This window comes from Mustela nivalis, assembly GCF_964662115.1.
Source record: "Mustela nivalis genome assembly, chromosome: 13".
Taxonomy (NCBI): Eukaryota; Metazoa; Chordata; class Mammalia; order Carnivora; family Mustelidae; genus Mustela; species Mustela nivalis.
The window spans coordinates 67,577,076-67,598,233 of NC_139032.1; the positions used below are offsets into that span (position 1 = coordinate 67,577,076).

Below are 21,158 nucleotides of genomic sequence, written 5' to 3' on the forward strand. Positions count from 1 at the left end.
GGGGTAGAAGCCGCTCACAATGTTTTCAAGGGAAGTACTGGCAGATGTGCTTTCTGTGGGTTGAAGTCAGGCATGCTGAGAGAGGAGAGGACCTTCACTGAAAGCATGCATGTTTCAGCTACGAAGGCAATTTAAAAACAAATGTAAATATTTGTTAAGAATAGCCCAGACTAATTTTTCACCTTTATTTCATTTGAGGGTGTTTATGTCATATAGAAATACAGTTTCCTATTATGAAAATGTGCTTAGTCATAGAACAGATGTATGCAGTGCTATATTCAAAGTTTATTTCAAGTTATTAACTGTAGCTTTATGAAAACTAAAATGATATTTTTGGAAAGTAGTTCTTTTTATAAACAGATAAATATATAGAATATATAAAATTTTTAACATATGGAATTAACTGCTTTGCAGTGTTTTTGTTTTGTTTTTTTAAAGTTGGTATTTTTTGCCAAAAGGAGAGTAGCATTTTAAAAAATTTTTTAATTTGTTTTAAGATCTTATTTATTCATTTGACAGATAGAGATCACAAGTAGGCAGAGAGGCAGGCGGAGAGAGAGGAGGAAGCAGGCTCCCTGCTGTGCAGAGAGCCCGTTATGGGGCTCGATCCCAGGACTCTAGAATCATAAACTGAGCCGGAAGGCAGAGGCTTTAACCCACTGAGCCACCCAGGTGCCCCGGAGAGTAGCATTTTGAAACTCTCTTTTTTACTTTCTCTGACTGAGTCCCTTTCATTTCCCAAGTCATTCCTTAATATGGTATCTTGGGGATGAGGTAGGAGTCTCAATTATGTATTGTAAAAAATAATGGGAAAGTATCATATGTTTGCCCCATAGTCATTTTCAGTTTGTCTCAAGGAAACATTTATAAAAATTTCTGTCCCAAATCTAGTAGGAAAATCCGAAGTATAAAACAATGTGAACATACAGACAAGACTTGGAAAGTTTCTCAGTGCTATGTGGCATACAGAGTGTTAGTAGGAACGCTATTGGGCTTAACTGCAAGTCAAAATAAAGATGAATCCTGTCAAACAAATGCCAATTTTGAAATCTAGTTTTTGCTTGATTTATCATTTTGACAATGTGAGTATATTTTTCTCTGTTGTTATTCAGAAACCTTTATAGTTGGCCCTTAAACAATATGGGGATTATGAGCACTGACCCCCACGTAGTTTAAAATCCATGTATGACTTTTGACAAACCCAAAACATAACTACTCATAGCCTACTGTTGATGAGAAGACTTGCTTATAACATAGTTGGTTAACACATATTTTGTGTTATATGTATTATGTGCTGCATTCTTACAGTAGAGCTAGAGATAAGAAAATCTTAAGGAAAAGAAAATATATTTACAGCACTGTAATGTAAAAGTGGACCCAAGCAGTTCAAACCTGTGTTCAAAGGTTAACTGTATTATTTTTGTTGCTTTTTATTAGTGCTCTGACTTGAACTAACTTCCCCTTGTGGCCTTTTCATTTCAGCCTATATTTCAGAGAATTAGGTTGTTAAAATGCTTAGTTTATTTTGGATAAATTTTAAAAGTTGCTGTGTGCAAATAAGACAGGATGGACTTTTAGAGTTTGAAGACACTTTAGTGCTCATCACTTTGTAGATGAGAGAACTAAATCCTAAAAGAGTTAAGTGACTTGCTGATTAGTGTGATATGAAGCTGAAATCTCTTAAGCCTTGGTCTTATTCTATTTTTTGCTGAGGAGTTTTAGAATTTTTGCTGATTGGGAAGAAATTTGGAAATCTCAAATTTTGTTCTTTTTTGGGTAAATGATTCATTGAGTACAATAAGCAAGATATAAAACGTCTTTATTATTATTCCTGTTTTAACTATTTAGAAAATACTCTTCAGTTAGCTGCTCCACATTAGAGTTATCTTAGGGTACTTTGCATCTAACATTTTTCTATAAAAGGAGGAAAATGATGTATCGAGAAGAAATATAGAAACAATAAATCTTAACTTTTAGAGTGCTTGCTAAATTCATGAAAGAAAATAGTTTCTGTATCTACTTATAGAATATTAAAAGCAAGAGAAATTGGGAAAAGATCTGGTTTAACTTCTTTATACTTTATTGGTAATTATGAAGACCCATTTGTGATTACTCCTACTTGTACTCTTATTACGGGTCTTTTTAAGGAAGTTTGGTCTGAAGTGACAGATTCCTAAAACTGATAAAGGATAAGAATTGTAAGATTTAGGGGCGCCTGGGTGGCTCAGTGGGTTAAGAATTGTAAGATTTATTTTGATAACATTTATTGAGAGATGGAGGAAGGGAATGAGAGAGAAAGAAGCTATCTCTGAGAGGACTAAAGAAAAATGAAGTGCTAGCAAATAAGATTTCAGTAGAAGACTGAAATAGAAATAGTGATTGAAATTGAAATAGAAAATAGTGTTACTGAGCAAGGTTATATAGCTAAACTTCTTGAAGGCTTTTAAATAATACGCAGTAGCATTTCCCCAAAATCTAAAGATTCAACTGAGGCCTGTTCATAACTCACTAAGTAGAATTATATAGGTGCAATTAAATACATTAGAGCAGTGGTAAGTTCTGGAATCATTTGGTACTTGGTAAGCAGAGATGTTTAATTGACAAAAGGCATTGCTCTTGAAATGGAAACTTAGAGGAATCAAGCAATACAGTAATGTGTATCTTTTAGATAGATTTCTACTTTGGGAGAAGAAATTTCAGAAAAAATAAAACTCTTTTTCAGTTTAGGACATTTCTTAAAATTGGGCCCATTTAGAGAAGTATCTTCAAAATTTGAGACTTTCTACCCTTTTATCGTTGCACAGAATAACTTTTTCAACCCCTTCTGCATTTACACAGTGTATATACTGTTAAATTCGAACCTAAATGAAAGAGGAACCGCTGAGTCTTCAGTTTGATCACCTGGGTATGTTTATATATAAATGCACAAGACAACAGTTTTTCCAACATTAATCGGCTTTTCATCTGTTCCTTTTCTGGTTTGTCACAAGCAGCCTAGTACATTAAATGATAACAAGAAAGCTTTACATGTATGTGCGCATCTGCACACTTGTACACAGACACATTAAAAAATGGCACCTTCTAAGTTAAGTAATACTAGGCACAAAACTGAATCATTGTAGTCAGTTTAAAAGACAGTATTGGGGGTGCTTGGCTGGTTCAGTCAGTGGAGCATGTGACTCTTAATCCCAGGGTCATGAGTTTGAGCCCACTTTGGGTGTAGAGATTACTTTTTAAAAATTTTTGTAAGGAAATTAAATATACCGCATAATGTTTTTGAAAGATAAAAGAAAATCTCTGTTAAAAAAAAAAGACAGTTATGGTCTCATATTGTTGGGTTCTTTTAGAATGATTGGTAAGTAACAGTCTTCTAACCAAATTCTAAACCAGATGCGAAATAAGAGAAAGCAGTAAAGCTGACACGAGGCCAAATACCAATCAAATGATATCAGAGAATTTAGCTTATATCCATGGGCAAGCATTCTAATATGAATCCTAGAGTTAGTCAGACTTGCCCGCTCAGGTATGGTCAATACAAGGGTACAGCTCTGTGTATGTGTGTGAGAACCCGTTTCTGTGAAACTTCCTACGTAGAGGGAAAGAACAGAGTATATATGTTTTCTGTCAACAAGCTGCCAGAAAGAGGGAAAATAGCTGATTAAGTCCTTTCACCTCACCGGGAGAAATGAAGGAATAGAGAGAGGCTAAAGGAGTAATGCAGTGGCATTTCTCCATATGTAAAGAAACACCAAGAGCAGAGGACATTTATATTAAAATCTTTGGTGGTATTTCTAGCTGTAATGACAGTAATTTAAAAAAATGACTATAATTGACTTTCCTAACATTTCTTATTCCTAGTACCAAAGTAGTGTTATGACTTAAGCCACGTATTAATGGCATCAAATCAGGTTTGATATAGAATGTGGAGCTTTGAAAGGATCTGTAGAAACAGTAAGGACTAAAATTTCTTAATAAAGGAAAGAGAATGATTAGTGTACACGTCTCACAATTGATTATGGAAATGTTGGAAATGTGTCATATGTTGATCTCCTAAATGTCAGTTCTAGTTTTTTGTGTAGAAAGGTACTCAGGATATTTTAGGGTGGGTGTAAAAATGACCAATTCCAAATAAGAACAATATTAGAATCGAAGAAGAGAGGCAACAGAAACATTGCTATATTAAACTAATGTTCACTTAAAATTAATAATTATTAATATTACCATGTGCCAAGCTTTCCGCTAGGCCTAGGATCGAGTATAGAGCAAAACAGCCATGGTTTACATTGGATGTGTTGTTAATCATGGTGGTTAGTTTGGGGGAAAATAAAACTTTTGTTGAATATATTATATATAAATGTGAAGGGGACAATGGGGTTTTGTGTGTATTTTTCATTGCTTCTCTGTATACTGTACAGCACCAAGTGATAGCTGTGCCCTTTCCTAAATTCGTGTTAGCATTCTGAAAAAAAAAAAAAAAGATATCTCATGCCGAATAGGTTTAAGTTAACTGCTTCTGTGAAGTCATCTCAGGGAAAGACCTTATTGCCAGAAGTATTTCTCTGGTTTCTCCTTGTCTGAATTTTTGTCATTATAACTTTACTTTTTGGGGTAAAGGATTGAAGAACTGCAGCCCAGTTATATATGTTAGCAGGCAAGCTCTCAAAATGCAAAGCCTTTGCCCAGGGAAGGCCTACAGAGAAAACTTGGAACAACTATGATGAAATGGTGAAAGAGATAATTGAAGAAAAATTGGAGAGCAGATTTGAAATGTGTAAGAAAAGCATTAGATTGCATAGAAATGTGTGCCCCTTGAAGGAAATTGATTGTTCTAGTTGAGGAGTGTCAGACTGAATTGGAAGTGGAGGTGTATTTTGATAATCCTAAGGTAAGGAAAAACATGTATAGTCATCTGGAATTAGTTTGAAGTGTCAGTTTTCCTCCTTTTGAGGTGATTTATATGGGGTCTGGATTTTGTTTTTGTTTTTGTTTTTGTTTTTGTTTTTACACTATAGATCTAACATCACATTATGTAAGCTGATGTGAACTGTATAAATTTCCTGTAATTCATGTTTTGGTGACTGTGAACTAATCTATTCCAGGGTTTATATCCTAACTTTTCTTGCATGTCACTGCCATTGAAACTTGCATGAAAAGCACTAACTACCTTCTTTCTCTTCTCCCTGATTTGCTCGAAGGCTGCCAGACAGATCAAGGATAGGTATGGTATAAAACCTACATTTTTATATAAATATCAATAGTGAAGTCAGAAATGAAATTCAAGAACAGTTTCTTACTAGACTTTTGTTGGTTGAAATAAAAATACCTAATGGCCATGTTAAAAAAAAAAATCTCTTGCATATCTTCTGGAATAAACAATGTACCAGCAAGATTTTTTTTTAAAAAACATAGTTGTGGACAATTACATACTTCCAAAAGAATTTCATTTCTGGTATAATATAGTTAGTTTTAGTACAGTTCCTAATTAGCTATGAATGGATGGAGGCCCATCTTGGATAATTAAAAAATATATATTCCTGGAATGTGTTTTTTTGTTGTTCATAATTTATAAGTATGTCTTATTCTCTGAGGAGTCAGCATTTTTAATAGTAAGAGTTGAAGCTCTCCTATTTCACGGCTCTCCTGTTTAACACCTTTGTATTCTCATTCCATCCTATTCCTGGTGCCATCTCTTTCTGTTTCTCATGCCACTACTATCTAATATTTGGGAAGAGAAAATTAAAATGGTGAAAGACTATCTTAAAAGGTCTTTCTCATTGGTAGGGCCAGGATTAAGAAAGATAGTTTAGTACTTACGGTAATGAAGACACAAAGGGCTAAAAGAACTGCTGGCAGTTCTGGATTGAGTTACCACAGGTTTTGAGATTATCATTTGAGATTATCATTTACGGTTTATTTGAGGATTATGAGATTCTCTGAAAGCCAGCTCTTAAAAACACCACTCTGAATCCTAGATTAAATTATTTATTCTTCATCAGATAATTCAAAAAATTATTCATCATAGATTCTGTGAAAACCAATGTGTCTATTGTTAATTTTGGCCTAAGTCTTCAATTCTGTTTTTCTGATGGTCTTATTTGACTAGAGGCAAGATTCACATGGCACTCATAGCACTCTTAGCACAAAAACTGGTTTTTATATAGTTTTAATATATTTTTTTGTATCAGGGAATGGTTAAAGACAGGATCAGCTTATCAATCCTGAATGTAGAAAGGTGATTATGAGAGTTTGAAGGTGAAAAGTATTGGCTGTGTATGGGGAGTGGATGTTAGGTAGGTCAGTTTATTGGATAAGATATAATTGGGTTGTATCTGCTGAAATTGCTACATGTAGTCCATCTTTCACTGTGGCTGGATTATTCTTCTTTTTAGCCACTTACTCCACTAGGTCTAGCTATGGTCTCTGATTTTCTGGATTAGAAGTCATTTCCTAATCAGGCTTTGGCCTATCCAAGGACTTTGCGAGGTGCGCCTGCGTGGCTTAGTGAGTTAAAGCCTCTGCCTTTGGCTCAGGTCATGATCTCAGGGTCTTGGGATCGAGCCCTACATTAGGCTCTTTGCTCTGCTGGGAGCCTGCTTCCTCCTCTCTCTCTCTCTCTCTCTCTCTCTCTCTCTCTCTCTGCCTGCCTCTCTGCCTACTTGTGATCTCTGTCAAAGAAATAAATAAAATTTAAAAAAAAAAAAAAAGAACTTTGTGAAAACCCTCACAAGATCTTCTCTTATACTCTCCAAGGACTCTATACGGTTCTGTACTTCCAAGAATCCTGTCTTTTTCCCATGACATCTTTCTGTATCCAAATTTGTCAGAATTTAATTATGAATTTTCATGGTTGAACACAAGGCTTCAGTGAAATTTGACTTCTTTGCCTCTTCTAAGCCCATTTCTAGGCTTGATTTCATCAGCTTCCAGGTGATCTCAGGAGTAAAGGTTCCTTTTTCTCTGTCAGGGCAAACTCAAACTCCCCTGCAACTTATACATTATTCATTTTGGCTACCCATGAAATTTTCACTTACTGCTTGAGAACACTTCTAGGTCTTGGCTAATTTTTTTAAGCTTGATTTTTAACTTCATAATGTCCAAGTTTCTCTGATATAAATATTAGGTGCTCTCCCAGGAAGCAGGCTTATAGAATTCCATCATTGTCATTTATGATACAAAAATAATTTAAATATATAGTCTTAGTAAAATAATTTTTCCTAAGGGAAGAAAGGATTATTACCTTATATTAGGGCAGAAGAGGAATTTTAAGGAAAATCTATGTAACATACCTGAGCAGGGAATCAAATACATAAAAATGAAAGCATCTATGAGAATCGACTATTTATCATTTGTTGTGGTAGAAGTTATGCAGTAGAAACAGTGGGAGTAACAGGAAAAACTAAGCAATGAAAAGATAATAGCAGATCCCTGTAACTTTACAAATCACTGGTATATACTTATGGATGCTTTTTAGTAATGTTGGAAGATGGTTAGTTAAGATTTGTTGTGAACTTACAGTTCTTGAAAAAAGGGGTCATGAAAGGGTGAGTCAAGTTAATTAGATACTTTGAGGAAACTGAAAGTGTTCATCCATATGTTTTGCAGTTTTTTCTTTGTAAAAAAGAAACTAAGGGGAAAGGATTTTTGTATTCAGTTGTACTATAGGAAATAAACCAAGAAAGTCAAGGTGAATCAAAACATTCCTAACCATATGGATCCTGTAATGGTAGGGAATTATCTATGGATTTTAGGTTGATTTGGACTTTCAGACACAATTATCTAAATGTACTCAGTTTAAAAATAAAAAATTCAGGGGTACCTGGGTGGCTCAGTGTGTTAATAAGCCTTTGTCTTCACTTCAGGTCATGTCATGATCTCAGGGTCCTGGGCTCGAGCCCTGCATCATGCTCTCTGCTTGGCGGGGAGCCTGCTTCCTCCTCTCTCTGCCTGCCTCTCTGCCTGCTTGTGATCTGTCTGTCTCTATCAAATAAATAAATAAAATCTTAAAAATAAAAATAAATAATCCAGTCTTTTAAAAGATTATAGCATTGTTGTACATCTAAGTTGATTTTTGGACACTGACTAGAAAATAAAGGTCATTTTTGTTTTTACGGTTCTGATATACTGTTGTTGTTTTTTTTTTTTAAGATTTTATTTGAGAGAGAGAGAGCGTGCATGCAAGATCACAAGCGGGGGAGGGGCAGAGGGAGAAGCAAACTCCCCCCTCAGCAGGGAGCCAGATGTAGGACTTGATCCCAGGACCCTGGGATTGTGATCTGAGCTGAAGGCAGCTGTTTAACCAACTGAGCCACCCAGGTGTCCCTTGATAGATCTTTACTTTTTTTTTTTTTTTAATTTTTAATGTTTTTATTTTTTTGATAAATGAACTTTTTTTGATAAATGAACTTTTGGAGGACATTATTTTTCTTTGAGGCCACAATTAAAATTTGTGATAAAGTTTCAGATTTAAATTCTATGAAAAAATTTCAGATATTTTTCTCAACAGTTCTCAGCAAACATTTAAATAGGTTTAGAAGCATCCAAGTAGGTTTAAACCCATTCATTGATTTAGTGGTCATATACTAGTACCTCTCTGAACATAGCTCTTTCAGAAGTCCTAAATCAAAAGATTCTTGGGACTTTAAAGAGCAAAGTAATTAAGACTTAGCCTTTGTTCCTAACTTCTTACTCATATAATCTGAAATTTAATTATTGAGAACCAACAGCTTAAAATAATATGCTTGGCTTTCAATGAGTTCACTTCCCTGTAAGTTGTATTTCACTGTAGCACATTCTTCTTGATCAGTAGATAAGCTGTTTTTGACTCATTGTTATTAATAAAGTGATTACTTTCCGGGTTTTAAAGTGAAATAAAATAACTGAATATAACAACAGCTTGACATTTTTTATCCCAAAATAACTGAATACAGCAACAAGTTTGATATCTTGGATACCACGTATCCTTGGGTAGATTTGGCAGATCTGAATGACTAGGCCTGGTAGTTCCCTTGTTCCTCAGCTCTATTTACTACTTCTCCCAAATTGTGTGCTAGCTGGACGACATCCATGAATAGTACTTTTGTATCATTCTTTGACCAAAGATAATAAGGGAAGTTACTTTATGATATTTGTGGAAATTTACTATAATATGAAAAATTTAAATTTGAGATAAATAAAATGACAAATTATTAGAATATGAGAATTTCTTTTAATCTCCAGTTTTCATTGACAGAACAGTTCCCCCATACTTTGGGTAAAATGAGGTCTGATATGGCTTCTTTATTTCTTTTTTTTTTCCTTTTGTTGTTTGTTATACCACATTCATCTATTAAGTATTTGTTGAACTATTATTTCCATGTCATATGGTTTCCCAAGGTTGTTTTTCCTTGTATCCTTCTGATATATCAGGGTGACACCTAGTAGCATGGAATTTAAAATTGTGATTTCACTTCTCTCCTTTCTCATCCATACCTTATCTTTAGCAGCTTCCAGGCTGTACAATATTTGGTCAGGTTAATTTTACTCTTAATTGAGGACACACAGAGTAGCTGTGACTACTAAGGAAAATGTACATTCAGTTCATTATTTGGCATATGAAAAGGAGTGAGGTTGGCATCAGGAAGTCAGATTGAGTGTACAGAGCTTCAGATACCTGTTGGGTCTGTTAACAATGATTTATATGGGATATGTTTTTCCTGTGATATTTTTGTTTGTAATTCTATAAAACTACCTGGAGGAAAGTTGCTTAAAGTTATACTCATTGTCTAAATTTAAAGACGTCTCGCAGTTTTCTTAAATAATTTTCAAAAGACTCTGAGAACAAATTTCTTTTTAGCTTTGTTACCTTTGTTATAGTTTCTGAAATCACTAAAATGAAATAATTCCCATTTTTTTTGTTTGTAAATTAAATATGGTATATTCCCCATTCTTTTTTTTAAAAGTATGTTTGTGTTTACCGTAGAGTAACAATGGCTTCAGCCTTCCGCCTTTCTTTGAAACCAAAGGTCAGTGACAACATGACTCATTTAATGGTGGATTTTTCTCAGGAAAGACAGATGCTGCGAACATTGAAGTTTTTGCCAGGTAAGTATGTACACATAGTACATGTAAAGTGTTTTTTTGAAATGAATTTTGAAATGTAAATATTAAGAAGTATAGTTGGGTTTTTTTTCTTTATTCAGCTAAGGAATAATTAAATTTGCTAATCTTTATTTTTAGAGAATTATTTTCCTGGTAGTAAAAGTTCCATTTTGAGAATCCCATTCAAGGGATGTCTTTTATTGTTAGTTGTAAGGCAGAGAGAAACAGTGTATCCTGATGGTTAACAGTGGGTTTTGGGGGCCGGACTTGGACTTGAATCTTGGCTGCCATTTCTTGCTGTGAACCTTGAACAAATTATTTAACTTTGTTTCATTTTTTTAATTTTTAAAATGTAATGTTATTCTTCAAGGGTTTGTATAAGAATTAAATGAATTGAAACCTCTAAATCATTTGAAAATAGTATCTGGCACATACTTAACATTTAGTGCATATTAGCTGCTATCATTAGTTATGGTTTTTGGCTCAGATAGACTTTCTAGTAATAATATGTTAGTATTGGTTTATTACCGTATTAGTATGAGGATATTCCAGTAGCCAAAACCGTTTGAAATTGAGTTCCAAATTATTTTCCACATGTGTGAGATAGCCAACTAAGTACATTTTGTCCGTATTCTCTTTTTAGCTAACATGAAGTAATGGTGTTAGGTTGATCGCTAAAACAGTTTGGACACAGTGATTTGAGGGAATAGGTGCCCTTTTTACTTATTTACAGGTGCTTTTTAGTTACAGATTCTAGTTAGAACTGGCTTTAATTTTTGAAGTTAGCTGTTTTTGAATAGAGAATGTTGATCAAATAAAGCCATTCTCTGAATATTTGGTCAGGGACTTTAAAATACGATTGTAAAGATAGATTAGTAGTTATGAGACTGTAATGGAACTAATAAGCATAGTGTAAGTGAATTATTATTAATTATTACAGGTCAGAATTTCTAGAGGAGTTTATAGAAGGAAAAGATGAGAGAAGGAACTATAGGTGTAGACCAGGGGAGGAAGGTGTACTTGTCAGTGGATATCTACCTGCAAATTGACCTTTCAGAATTACTATTATATTGTAATTCACATTACGTATAAATTCAGAAGGAGAGTCAGGTGTAGTGGATTGTGAATGTACACGTATTATTATTTTGATTTTTTAAATAAAAACTGCTAAAGAGCAATATTCTCACCATTATTTTCTTTCTCTTGGGTTTTCTGTGATGGCTTAAGAGATCAAGGTCATGTTAACTATATAGTCAAGTAGATTGCATGGATAGTTAGGATTTCCTTTTTCGGCAAAGTGTTAAGACAGCCTAAAGCAATGAGGTACAATAAAATCCTTCTGTGGGTGAGTTCCGTCTGAAGGGAAAAAATATAGTGGGTTGTTAAAATTTATGAAAGGTGAATTCATCTCACTAATTTTTTATTCTCCCATAAGATGGAGTCAGATTAACTTAGAAAAACAAATACCTTCATCCTTTAATAATCCATTCCATAAACACCCCAAAAATTAACTCTATACTATATTATGTATAGTAACATAAGTTTTAGATTTACTTAGTCTGAAAAATGGAAGTGATGATGGATGATAATAACTACAGTCATCTTCTTCTTCTCTAAGCTATTTTTTATACATTGAAACTTAAGAATTTATATCCTTCTCTCTGCGTTTCTATAACTCACCTTCCAACTATCACCACTTTCTTGGATTTTTTTTCCCCATTTTTATTTTAGTTGCCACTTTTAGCCATTTGTACTCTCGTGGGGACCATTATTCACAAGAAAGAAGTATCTACTTGCCAGTACATTCTGAAAAGAATGGCAGCTGAATTAAGATGTAGATAGTGGGGTTAGTTGGTTCTGCTTACAAATTTTTTTTTTAAGATTTTATTTATTTATTTGACAGAGATCACAAGTAGGCAGAGAGGCAGGCTCCCTGCTGAGCAGAGAGCCCAATGCAGGGCTCGTTGATCCTAGGACCCTGAGGTTATGATCTGCGACAAGGGCAGAGGCTTTAACCCACTGAGCCACCCAGGCGCCCCCTGTCCTGCTTACATATTAAATGATTCTTGCTGTCAGCCTCTTGAAACTTTAAGTACAGGTTTTTGACTCCGCAAAATTATGAAATTGCTACATGTCATAGGCCTTTACATTTCCTTACATGTAGGCATTGCAGAGTATGTAAATTCATAAATGCCTGTGGTTTATTGTCTTGGCAGCGAATAGTAGTGTGTATTGCTTATGTTTCAGGAATAGAGATTAGCATCTGTTATGTGTTATAGAGACAAGAACCCTACAAAACAGATGAAGGAATTAATAGTAATGACAAATGATAAATACTTAGTTGTCTTTTCTCTTTTTAATTATATATATCAGATTCTAAATACTTATTGTACATTTAGTTACACACATACAAGAGTTGAACTTTGGAGACTGAAGTTGTCCCATTTTTCTCCTTTCCTCCTTTTCTTACTAGTTAGGCTTGAAGATGTAAAATTTACATCTTTGGTTTACATCTTTACGTCTTGGGTTTTTGTTTTTGTTTTTGTTTTTTAAGAGCCTGGTGGAGCCTGATGGTAGGCTATGGGGCTTGAACTCATGCCTCCGAGATCAAGACCAGGGCGGAAGTTAAGAGTCAGACGCTTAACTGAGTGAGCCACCCAGGAGCCCTGAGGACTCATCTTGGTCTTGATTATTTTATCTCAGATGTAAAATACTTGGCTTACTTTGTTATTTGTTAAGTGCCACATTGCATTGTATTTTAACTTTTGCATATAATTCCTTTGTTGTCATAGTTTTTAAAATTAATACTTTGTGGGGTGCCTGGATTCTTGATTTCAGTTCAGGTCACGATTTCAGGGTCCCGAGATTGAGCCCTGCTTTGGGCTCTGCACTGGGCATAGAGTCTGCTTGAGATTCTCTCTCTCCCTTCCTCTCTGCTCTTCCCCACTGCTTATGTGTCTGTACACACACACACACACACACACACACACACACACTCTTTCTTTCGCTCTCTCTCAAAATAAATCTTTTTTTTTTAAAGATTTTATTTATTTATTTGACAGACAGAGATCACAAGCAGGCAGACAGGTAGGCAAAGAGAGAGAGGAGGAAGCAGGCTCCCTGCTGAGCAGAGAGCCTGATGTGGGGCTCGATCCCAGGACCCTGAGATCATAACCTGAGCCGAAGGCAGAGGCTCTAACCCACTGAGCCACCCAGGTGCCCCTCAAAATAAATAAATCTTAAAAAAATAATACTTTGTTTTTTAGAACAGGTTTAGGTTTATGGAAAATTGAGTAGATTATACAGAGACTTATCATGTATCCCCTGCCTCCCCCAAATATAGTTTACTCTATCATTAACATCTATACCTTTGTTATAACTGATGAACCAATATTGATACATTAATTATTATTTTAACTATTAGTTCATAGTTTACATTAGGGTTCATTTTTTGTGTTATATGGTTCTTTGGGTTTTGACAAGTGTATAATGTCACATATCCACCATGACATTATCATACAGAATAGTTTCACTGCTCTAAGATTCCCCTGTATTCTACCTGTACTTCTCTTGTATCCTGCAGCCTTGCTATAATAGCGTGTTAGTTCCAGGGATTTTTTTTCTTGATTCTTTAGATTTTTTGCATTGACATTGATGCCATCAGTGAACAAAGAAAGTTTTATTTCTTCCTTCCTGATCTGTATACTTTTTACTTCCTTTTCTCATCTTACCACATTTAGCTAGGACTTTCAGTACAGCATTGAATAGGAGTGGTGAAAAGGGACTTGTCTTAGAAGAAAAGTATCTAGTTTCTTAGCATTAAGAATGATGTTAACTGTAGGTTTTTTGCGAATGTTCTTTATCAAGTAAAGTTCTCCTCTATTCTAGTTTGCAATTTTTGTCATGAGAGGGTGTTAATTTTATCAAATACTTTTTCTCTGTTGATAAGATCATATGATTTTTCTTCTAATATGATTGATACATTAATTGATTTAAAATGTTGAACCAGCCTTGAATGGTTGGAATAAGTTTTTTAAAACTCTTTTTTTAGTGACAGAATGCTTAAATACAGTATCTGCAGTTTCACACATTTTAGACCCATCTATATCACTGGAGGACCATGTTCTTCAATTACATCTCTTGTTTTGCAAATGGAACATCTGTTGATGTTGAGGAGCTATGGAAAATCTCTTCTATGGAAGAGAAATTAATTACTATTCATACATGTTAGTTATGGCTCATTTACCCTGGTTGATTTTAATGAACCATGGAACTCCTTGCAGAAACATCTGAAAATCCTAAAGTGTTTTTGAGGGGCTGGAGAACTCATTTTTGTTTAGTGATGAGAAATTACAATTCTTTTATAAAATTTTAAAAATACATTGAAAATATCTTAAATTACTTTAATCATTGGAGTCAAAGTTTTCTATTTTGTCATTAGTGATTTAATCAATATTCTACAGCAGTTTGAAGTAGGAGATTAAAAAATACTTGTTGAGGAATAACAAGTTAATCTTGGTTCTTTTTTTTTTTTTTAAGATTTTATTTATTTGACAGACACAGGTCATAAGTTGGCAGAGAGGTGTAGGCAAAGACAGAGAGAGGGGGAAGCAGGCTCCCCGCTGAACGGAGAGCCCGATGTGATGCTCGATCCCAGGACCCCGGAATCATGACCTGAGCCGATGGCAGAGGCTTTAACCCACTGAGCCACCCAGGCGCCCCAATCTTGATTCTTTATCTTTGGCATGTTTGAATTGCTTTTTGCCAACTAAGATTTTAATAAACTTTGAGTAAGTCTATAAAAAACTTTGAAACATTAATTTTTTTTAAACAATTTAAATGGAACTTTGAAAAAAGAGTTATTTTGCCTTTATTATGTTAGCCTTTCTCTTAACCTCATTCAGTTGCATCATTCAAAAGCAACACGAAGAAAGCAGTTTGAATGACCAACATAAATATTGGATTAGTACTATAATAAATGAGAAATGGACCTTTTTTTTTTTTTCTTCAGTTCCTAAAGCTCCGGAGATAGATCCAGTAGAGTGTTTGGTGGCTGACAATTCTGTAACAGTAGCTTGGAGAATGCCAGAAGAAGATAATAAGATTGATCATTTTATACTGGAACATCGGAAAACTAATTTTGATGGACTTCCACGTGTAAAGGATGAGCGATGCTGGGAAATAATTGATAATATTAAGGGTACTGAGTATACACTATCAGGTAAAAGGACTGCATTTCATGAATCTCATTCTCAGAAACTAAATGTAATTGTGAAAAATATTTTGAGTTACTTTAAAAGATTAAGTTTCTTTAACCAACCTTACTTTCCCTGTAATTCATTATAAAAGTAAGTTCCTCTTAAAATATCAGGCAAACTTTCATTTTAATTACTTCTGATATTTGTAATCTGGTAAAACAGTGTATGTAAAACAAACATGAAGGGGTGTTCTGGAACCCATATTTCAGAATAGCATTTAATTTTAACCTTGGTTTTATAACAAAACTGTCAATTTTCTAGTTGTACATACCACTGTACATTTCAGTGGTACCATCACTACTATGGTTTTTATCTCTTTATGATTACCTTCACAGTAATACTGAAGAGCTGTGACTTGATATTAGAAATTTGTGTTAGCCTTTTAAAAATAATTAAAAATATATTTACACACACACACGCACACACACACACACCCAAGGTATTTGCACATATAAAGGATGTTGGGTATTTGAAATGGCGAAATGTTTCCAGAGTTCTTCAACACTTGTTATGCATGAGTAGTAATATTACCATTATTGAGCACTTATTATTGGTCAGGAATTGGGCTGAAGTGTATTACACAATACATATCATTTAATCTTTACAATTATGAGGTGGTTTTATCATTTCTATTTTGCAGTTACAAAAACTGCCTCTGTCAAGTTGTTGGCAGTCCTTTAGCTAGTAATTTTTGGACTGAAATTTTAAGGATTTTATTTTTTTTTTTTTTTAAAGTAATCTCTGCATTCATCGTGGGCTCAAATTTACAATTCTGAGAACCAGAGTTGCATGCTCTACCAACTGAGCCAGCCAGACGTGCCATGGATTGAGATTTTAATCTAGACTTGACTAACTTTAGAGTCTACTATTAATTCCTGTGCTTTAGTTTCTCTTTAAATTCATTTTTCACATAAAAAGACAATGTTTCATAAATATAAAAATTCTTTAGGGTGTCTTCTTTCCAGAAACATGTTGTTTTAAATTGTAACATTTCTCATTGACTAAAACATTACTTTTAACAGGCTTGAGGGTACCTTTTTATCACTAGGTTTTAAAAAAAATCCACATTGATAAGCTGTATATAATTTATTTCTTTTGAAGAAAGTTTAGATAAATCATGATTCCTCTTATCTGAGGTGTTAACGTTTTAACATAAACATTCACTGTCCTAGAGTAAAGAGAGAGTTCCAAGGAGGGAAAGTGTCTATTTGAAGGTTCATACTCATACTTTTGGAGTAGATCTCTTCTTTATTTTTCATATCTGAAAACCATTTTCATCTTTTCAGGCTTGAAGTTTGATTCAAAATATATGAATTTCAGAGTACGAGCTTGTAACAAAGCTGTAGCTGGAGAGTATTCTGATCCAGTGACTTTAGAGACCAAAGGTAAGATCATAGGTATTTATACAGCATAAAACCAAACTTAACATCTGAAGTTATTCAAGACTGTGACAGGAAGCGTTTTGTGTTGATAGTACTTCCCCACTGCATGTGCACATACATACACACATTTGGAATTCCCAGCACTAGGAATTTTAAGATGGGGATATTAGGATTACAGAATTGGTTTTCATTAGTTCATCTTTTATGATGGTGTTCAGATGGGTAAAATAGCCCAAGATGATGGCATTATATTCGCTGGTGGATGTTAGTTTATAAATTGCAATCAAGTACAATACATAGGCATCAGTGAGATTTGCCCACAGATTTCTCAGGGAATGGATTATGGGGAAGTACCATTTCAGTTTAGTTCAAATTCTCTGTTTTCTTCCTTCCTTCCTTCCTTCCTTCCTTCCAGAGAAGGTGGGGGAAGGCGTGGATGGAGAGGAGGGAGAGAATCTTAATAAGCTTAATAAGCTCCACAATGGACGTGGAGCCTGATGTAACCTCAATTTCATGGCCCTGAGGTCATAATCTGTACCAAAATCAAGAGTCTGATCTTAACTGACTGAGTCACCCAGTTACCCATCTGTTTTTTAGACCTTATTCTAGAAAAAAGCACTCTCAGAGTTCTCCATTTGACCATTCTATCTGCATGCTGTGGTATTTAGTAAGTCTAGTCCCACTTGGCTTGGACATGATATCTTTTCTTGCCACTCATGATTCTACCCTTCTCCATCATATTAAACATTAGGGAACAGCCTAAGGATTTTTTTCCTTGCCTTTTTTTTTTTTTTTTTTTAAAGCCTTAGGATTTTAACAAGCAGCTAAGAATTGATGGTACCTTAGAGTTATATTTACTTTTTCTTTCTCTCCAGAATGTAGATATCCTCACATGTATTACCTAATAGCTAATATAGAGGTTAATAAACCCTGTTTGTTTGTTTGTTTGTTTTGTTTTTTAGTAATTTCTATACCCAGTATGGGACTTGAACTCACTACCCTGAGGTCAAGAGTGTCATGCTCTTCTGACTAACCAGCCAGGCATCCCAATCTTGTTTTCTTAAGGTAGTTCATTCTTGATATTGAAGACTCTCAGATTTGCTTAATCCTAATTTTTTAATAACCTACTTATGAAGCAATTGTTAAATGCCTATTTAGTAACATGCTTATTAAGGATTTTTTTTTGTTATTTGAATTGAAAAACCATATTCTTTCTGTAAGTTCATTTTTGTTTTCATGCAAATTTTGAAAAGTTAATAACTTGTTTAATACAGTATTTCCCAGAAGCAGTATGGTCAGTAGATTTGTATTTAGAAAGTTATTTTATAAATAAAGAGAATGAGCAATGGTCAGATGCATAGTTGAAATTAAAGTGCTCTCGGGATGCCTGAACGGCTCAGTCGGTTAAGTGTCTGCCTTCAGCTCAGTCATGATCCCAGGATCCTGGGATCAAGTCCCATATTGAGCCCCTTGCTCAGCAGGGAGCCCACTTCTCCCTCTGCCTACCACTCCCTCTGCCTGTGCACGCGCTCGCTCTCTCTCTCTGACAAATAAATAAATCTTTTTAAAAAGGGGTCTTTACAGAATAGTGAAGGAAAATATTTTTAATTTACTTGGTAAACATTAGGCTCTGTATATGAATATCTTGTTGTTTGATGATGCATACCTCGTAGATATATTGAAGCTTTGGCTAAATCGAGTAATATCTTTAAGTGAAATGGGGTTGTAAAAGAATATCAGTTCAATGTAATTATCAGAAATTCGAACTTTTGAAGAAAAATATAACAAGCAGATTAGTTGGTAACTATGTAGTAGATGATACCTTGCTTAAGGCAGAGATTCTAGGAATTTCATTTGAGAACATGATGAATTCTGCATTATTCAGCTTAATCAATACATTTTAATGGTTTACTTTCAGTCTCCAAAGACAGAAGGTAATACCTTGTTACACTGATTTCCTAAACTAGCAGTTCTGAGAAAGTCTTCTGAGTTAATAGATAGTTCCCCCAAATACCAAGTAATTTGAAAAGCATAATTTGTTTCACTTTTTTTATTTTTAAGTTATTTTTTAAAAATTGGCACTACATTACATTAGTTTCAAGTGTACAACATAATGATTCAACTTCTCTGTAGTTCTGCTGTGCTCACTGTAAGCGTAGCTACCATCTGTGACCGTATAATGCCATTCTAGTACCACTGACTATATGCCCTGTGTTTTTTATTTTATATTCATGTATGTAGTGTTTTCCCCATGTCTTTGCCATCTAAGTCATCTCTAGTTCTGTAAGCTGGGCCAGTTTCCTTCTGCCCTCAGACCCTATTTCTCTGTGCTTTTAATTCAAAATCACTGGGAGTTTAAATATGAAACTACTAAGTAGTAGAACCTCAGAGAAAATGTGTTTGAGCCAGGCTGTGTTATTTTTTACATCACATCACCTTTTCCGGACCTCAAGTGTACCAGCTTCTCTTCCTATTTAGTCTTAGCAATCAACTGATAATCAACTGATATTCTAACAACAGAAAGTTGAGGTTATTATGTGCTGATGGAGTTTCCAGCAGAAGGAATAGCAGAAACATGAGAGGCCATGCAAGTACATTGTATTTGGTTGGAAGTACAGGATATGTAGAGAACAATAATGGGAAATAAAGAAGGAGTTACTAAATTATAGCCTTATCATTATTAGCTAAATGCTAGCCTTAGCAATTTGAATTTTATTCTTTATCTACAGTGTTGAATAAATTAAGTAGGAAAATAATATGATAGTTGTGCTTCAGAATATGAATATGTTCTATATTTTTTGAAAATTGAAATATTGTTTTGGATAGCACTAAACTTCAGTTTGGATAACTCATCATCCCATTTGAACCTGAGAGTTGAAGATGCCTGTGTAGAGTGGGATCCTACTGGAGGAAAAGGTCAAGAAAATAAAATGAAAGGGAAAGAGAATAAGGGAAGGTAAGCCATTTCATTAGATCTGTTATGTGGACACGTGTTTGTACATTGTTTTTTCTTGACAGTGGCTTATGAAATCCTTTCTTTATACATTAGTATGATTTGTGATGGGTTAATAACACCAAAGTGAGGAATATAATACTGTTAATCAATTGAATTTGTTTTAACATTTTCATTACTTTTTCTTTCCTAATCCTCTTTTTACACATTTTATTTCAGCATTCCATTTCTTTAAAGTTATAGCTAGAGCAACTTGAACTGCTTAAGAGAGAAGTTCCTGAATTTTAGACTTATGGATCACATGTCTTACCTGAAGGTCTGCACTAAATGACAACTTTTAGCATGTACAGTCCCATTGTCTTGCCACTGCAGCAACCTTATGAACCAAAGAGAAAGTCTTGGGACCTTTTGTTGATGTCAGACTTACTTAGTCTCCAAAGTATGGGAGCCTCTTTCTTTTTTAACAGAGGAAAATTTTGCTCAAACTGAAATAAAGTAATATCACTGTGAGTTAAAACAGTGAATCAAAAATTTTCTCTCAGCAGGCTTTTGATCTAATTTTATTATTAGCTGTTAAATTTAAGTTGTAAAGCAGTCTCTTAACAGTTGCCTATTTTTATCTAACAGTGTCCATGTTACTTCACTGAAGAAACATACAAGGTGATGATCTATGTCTGTCTGGTTCTAGGACTTAGTATATCTAGCTTGGCTGAATAACTTTAATTTTTCTTGTAACCAATAAGCAGAAGCCATTGCAGTGCTTTCATAAGCTAAAATACTGCTCTCGTAGATTGTCTGTATTGGTAGCTTATGTTTTGAATTTACAGCATTGTAGTCTGCTGCATATTCTTTGGATTATATTGTATATGGTAACAAAACAAAGAGCTCTGCTTTAAAGTCTTTCTTGAGTTATTTTCCCTCATCTGATTTTTTTCTGCATTTACTTATACCTGGCATCTTTCTTGTGCTGTATTCAATATATCTAACATTACAGCTTTGTTTTTATTTGTATTCGACACAAGGCAGGTTTGAAGTGTTCTGTATCGTGTAGTAATCACGCAGTTTCAAAAGCATCAAGGATAAAAAATAAAGGTTATTACTGAAATTATTGGGACAGTGCTCAGAAGGATGAATCAATTCAAACTGCACAACTAATCAGGTGCTAATTTGAAGATACCACATATTTTTACCAGAAACCAGAATGTATTCCCTTTTCAAAATCACTTTCTTTTTTTTTTCTAGTTTATCTGTTCATTATTAGTGAAAGTGATTTCAGGGTTAGCATATCATAAATTATAAAATGTTTCTGGATTTAATAGAGTATATGAAGTTTCATTTAGTCACTTGGAGATTTTTAGATTGCTTGTATTTAGCAGTTCAGATCATATTATTTCTCTTTCTCCTCTCCTTTTTAAGGGTATTTTATGTATAGGGTGCTTCTGGAATGTTATGTACATTTATTTTTTCCATAAATATTTGTTCACTGTA

The 21,158-nt window shown here is 34.3% G+C and overlaps 1 protein-coding gene across 7 annotated transcripts in view; it reads left to right on the forward strand.

The window, feature by feature from the left end:
- The window catches only part of FSD1L (fibronectin type III and SPRY domain containing 1 like), a 75,618-nt gene that overhangs the window by 36,727 nt on the left and 17,733 nt on the right, over positions 1 to 21,158 (forward strand). For 3 of the 7 annotated variants that reach the window (XM_082696725.1, XM_082696726.1, XM_082696728.1), the window contains exons 5-9: positions 5,196 to 5,218; positions 9,959 to 10,080; positions 15,089 to 15,298; positions 16,622 to 16,720; positions 19,544 to 19,673. In XM_082696725.1, the coding sequence (XP_082552851.1) occupies positions 5,196 to 5,218; positions 9,959 to 10,080; positions 15,089 to 15,298; positions 16,622 to 16,720; positions 19,544 to 19,673 (584 nt within the window). Of the gene's footprint in view, positions 1 to 5,195; positions 5,219 to 9,958; positions 10,081 to 15,088; positions 15,299 to 16,621; positions 16,721 to 19,543; positions 19,674 to 20,297; positions 20,331 to 21,158 lie in introns of all 7 variants that reach the window. The other 4 variants (XM_082696724.1, XM_082696727.1, XM_082696729.1 and 1 more) reach the window with 3 other exon arrangements.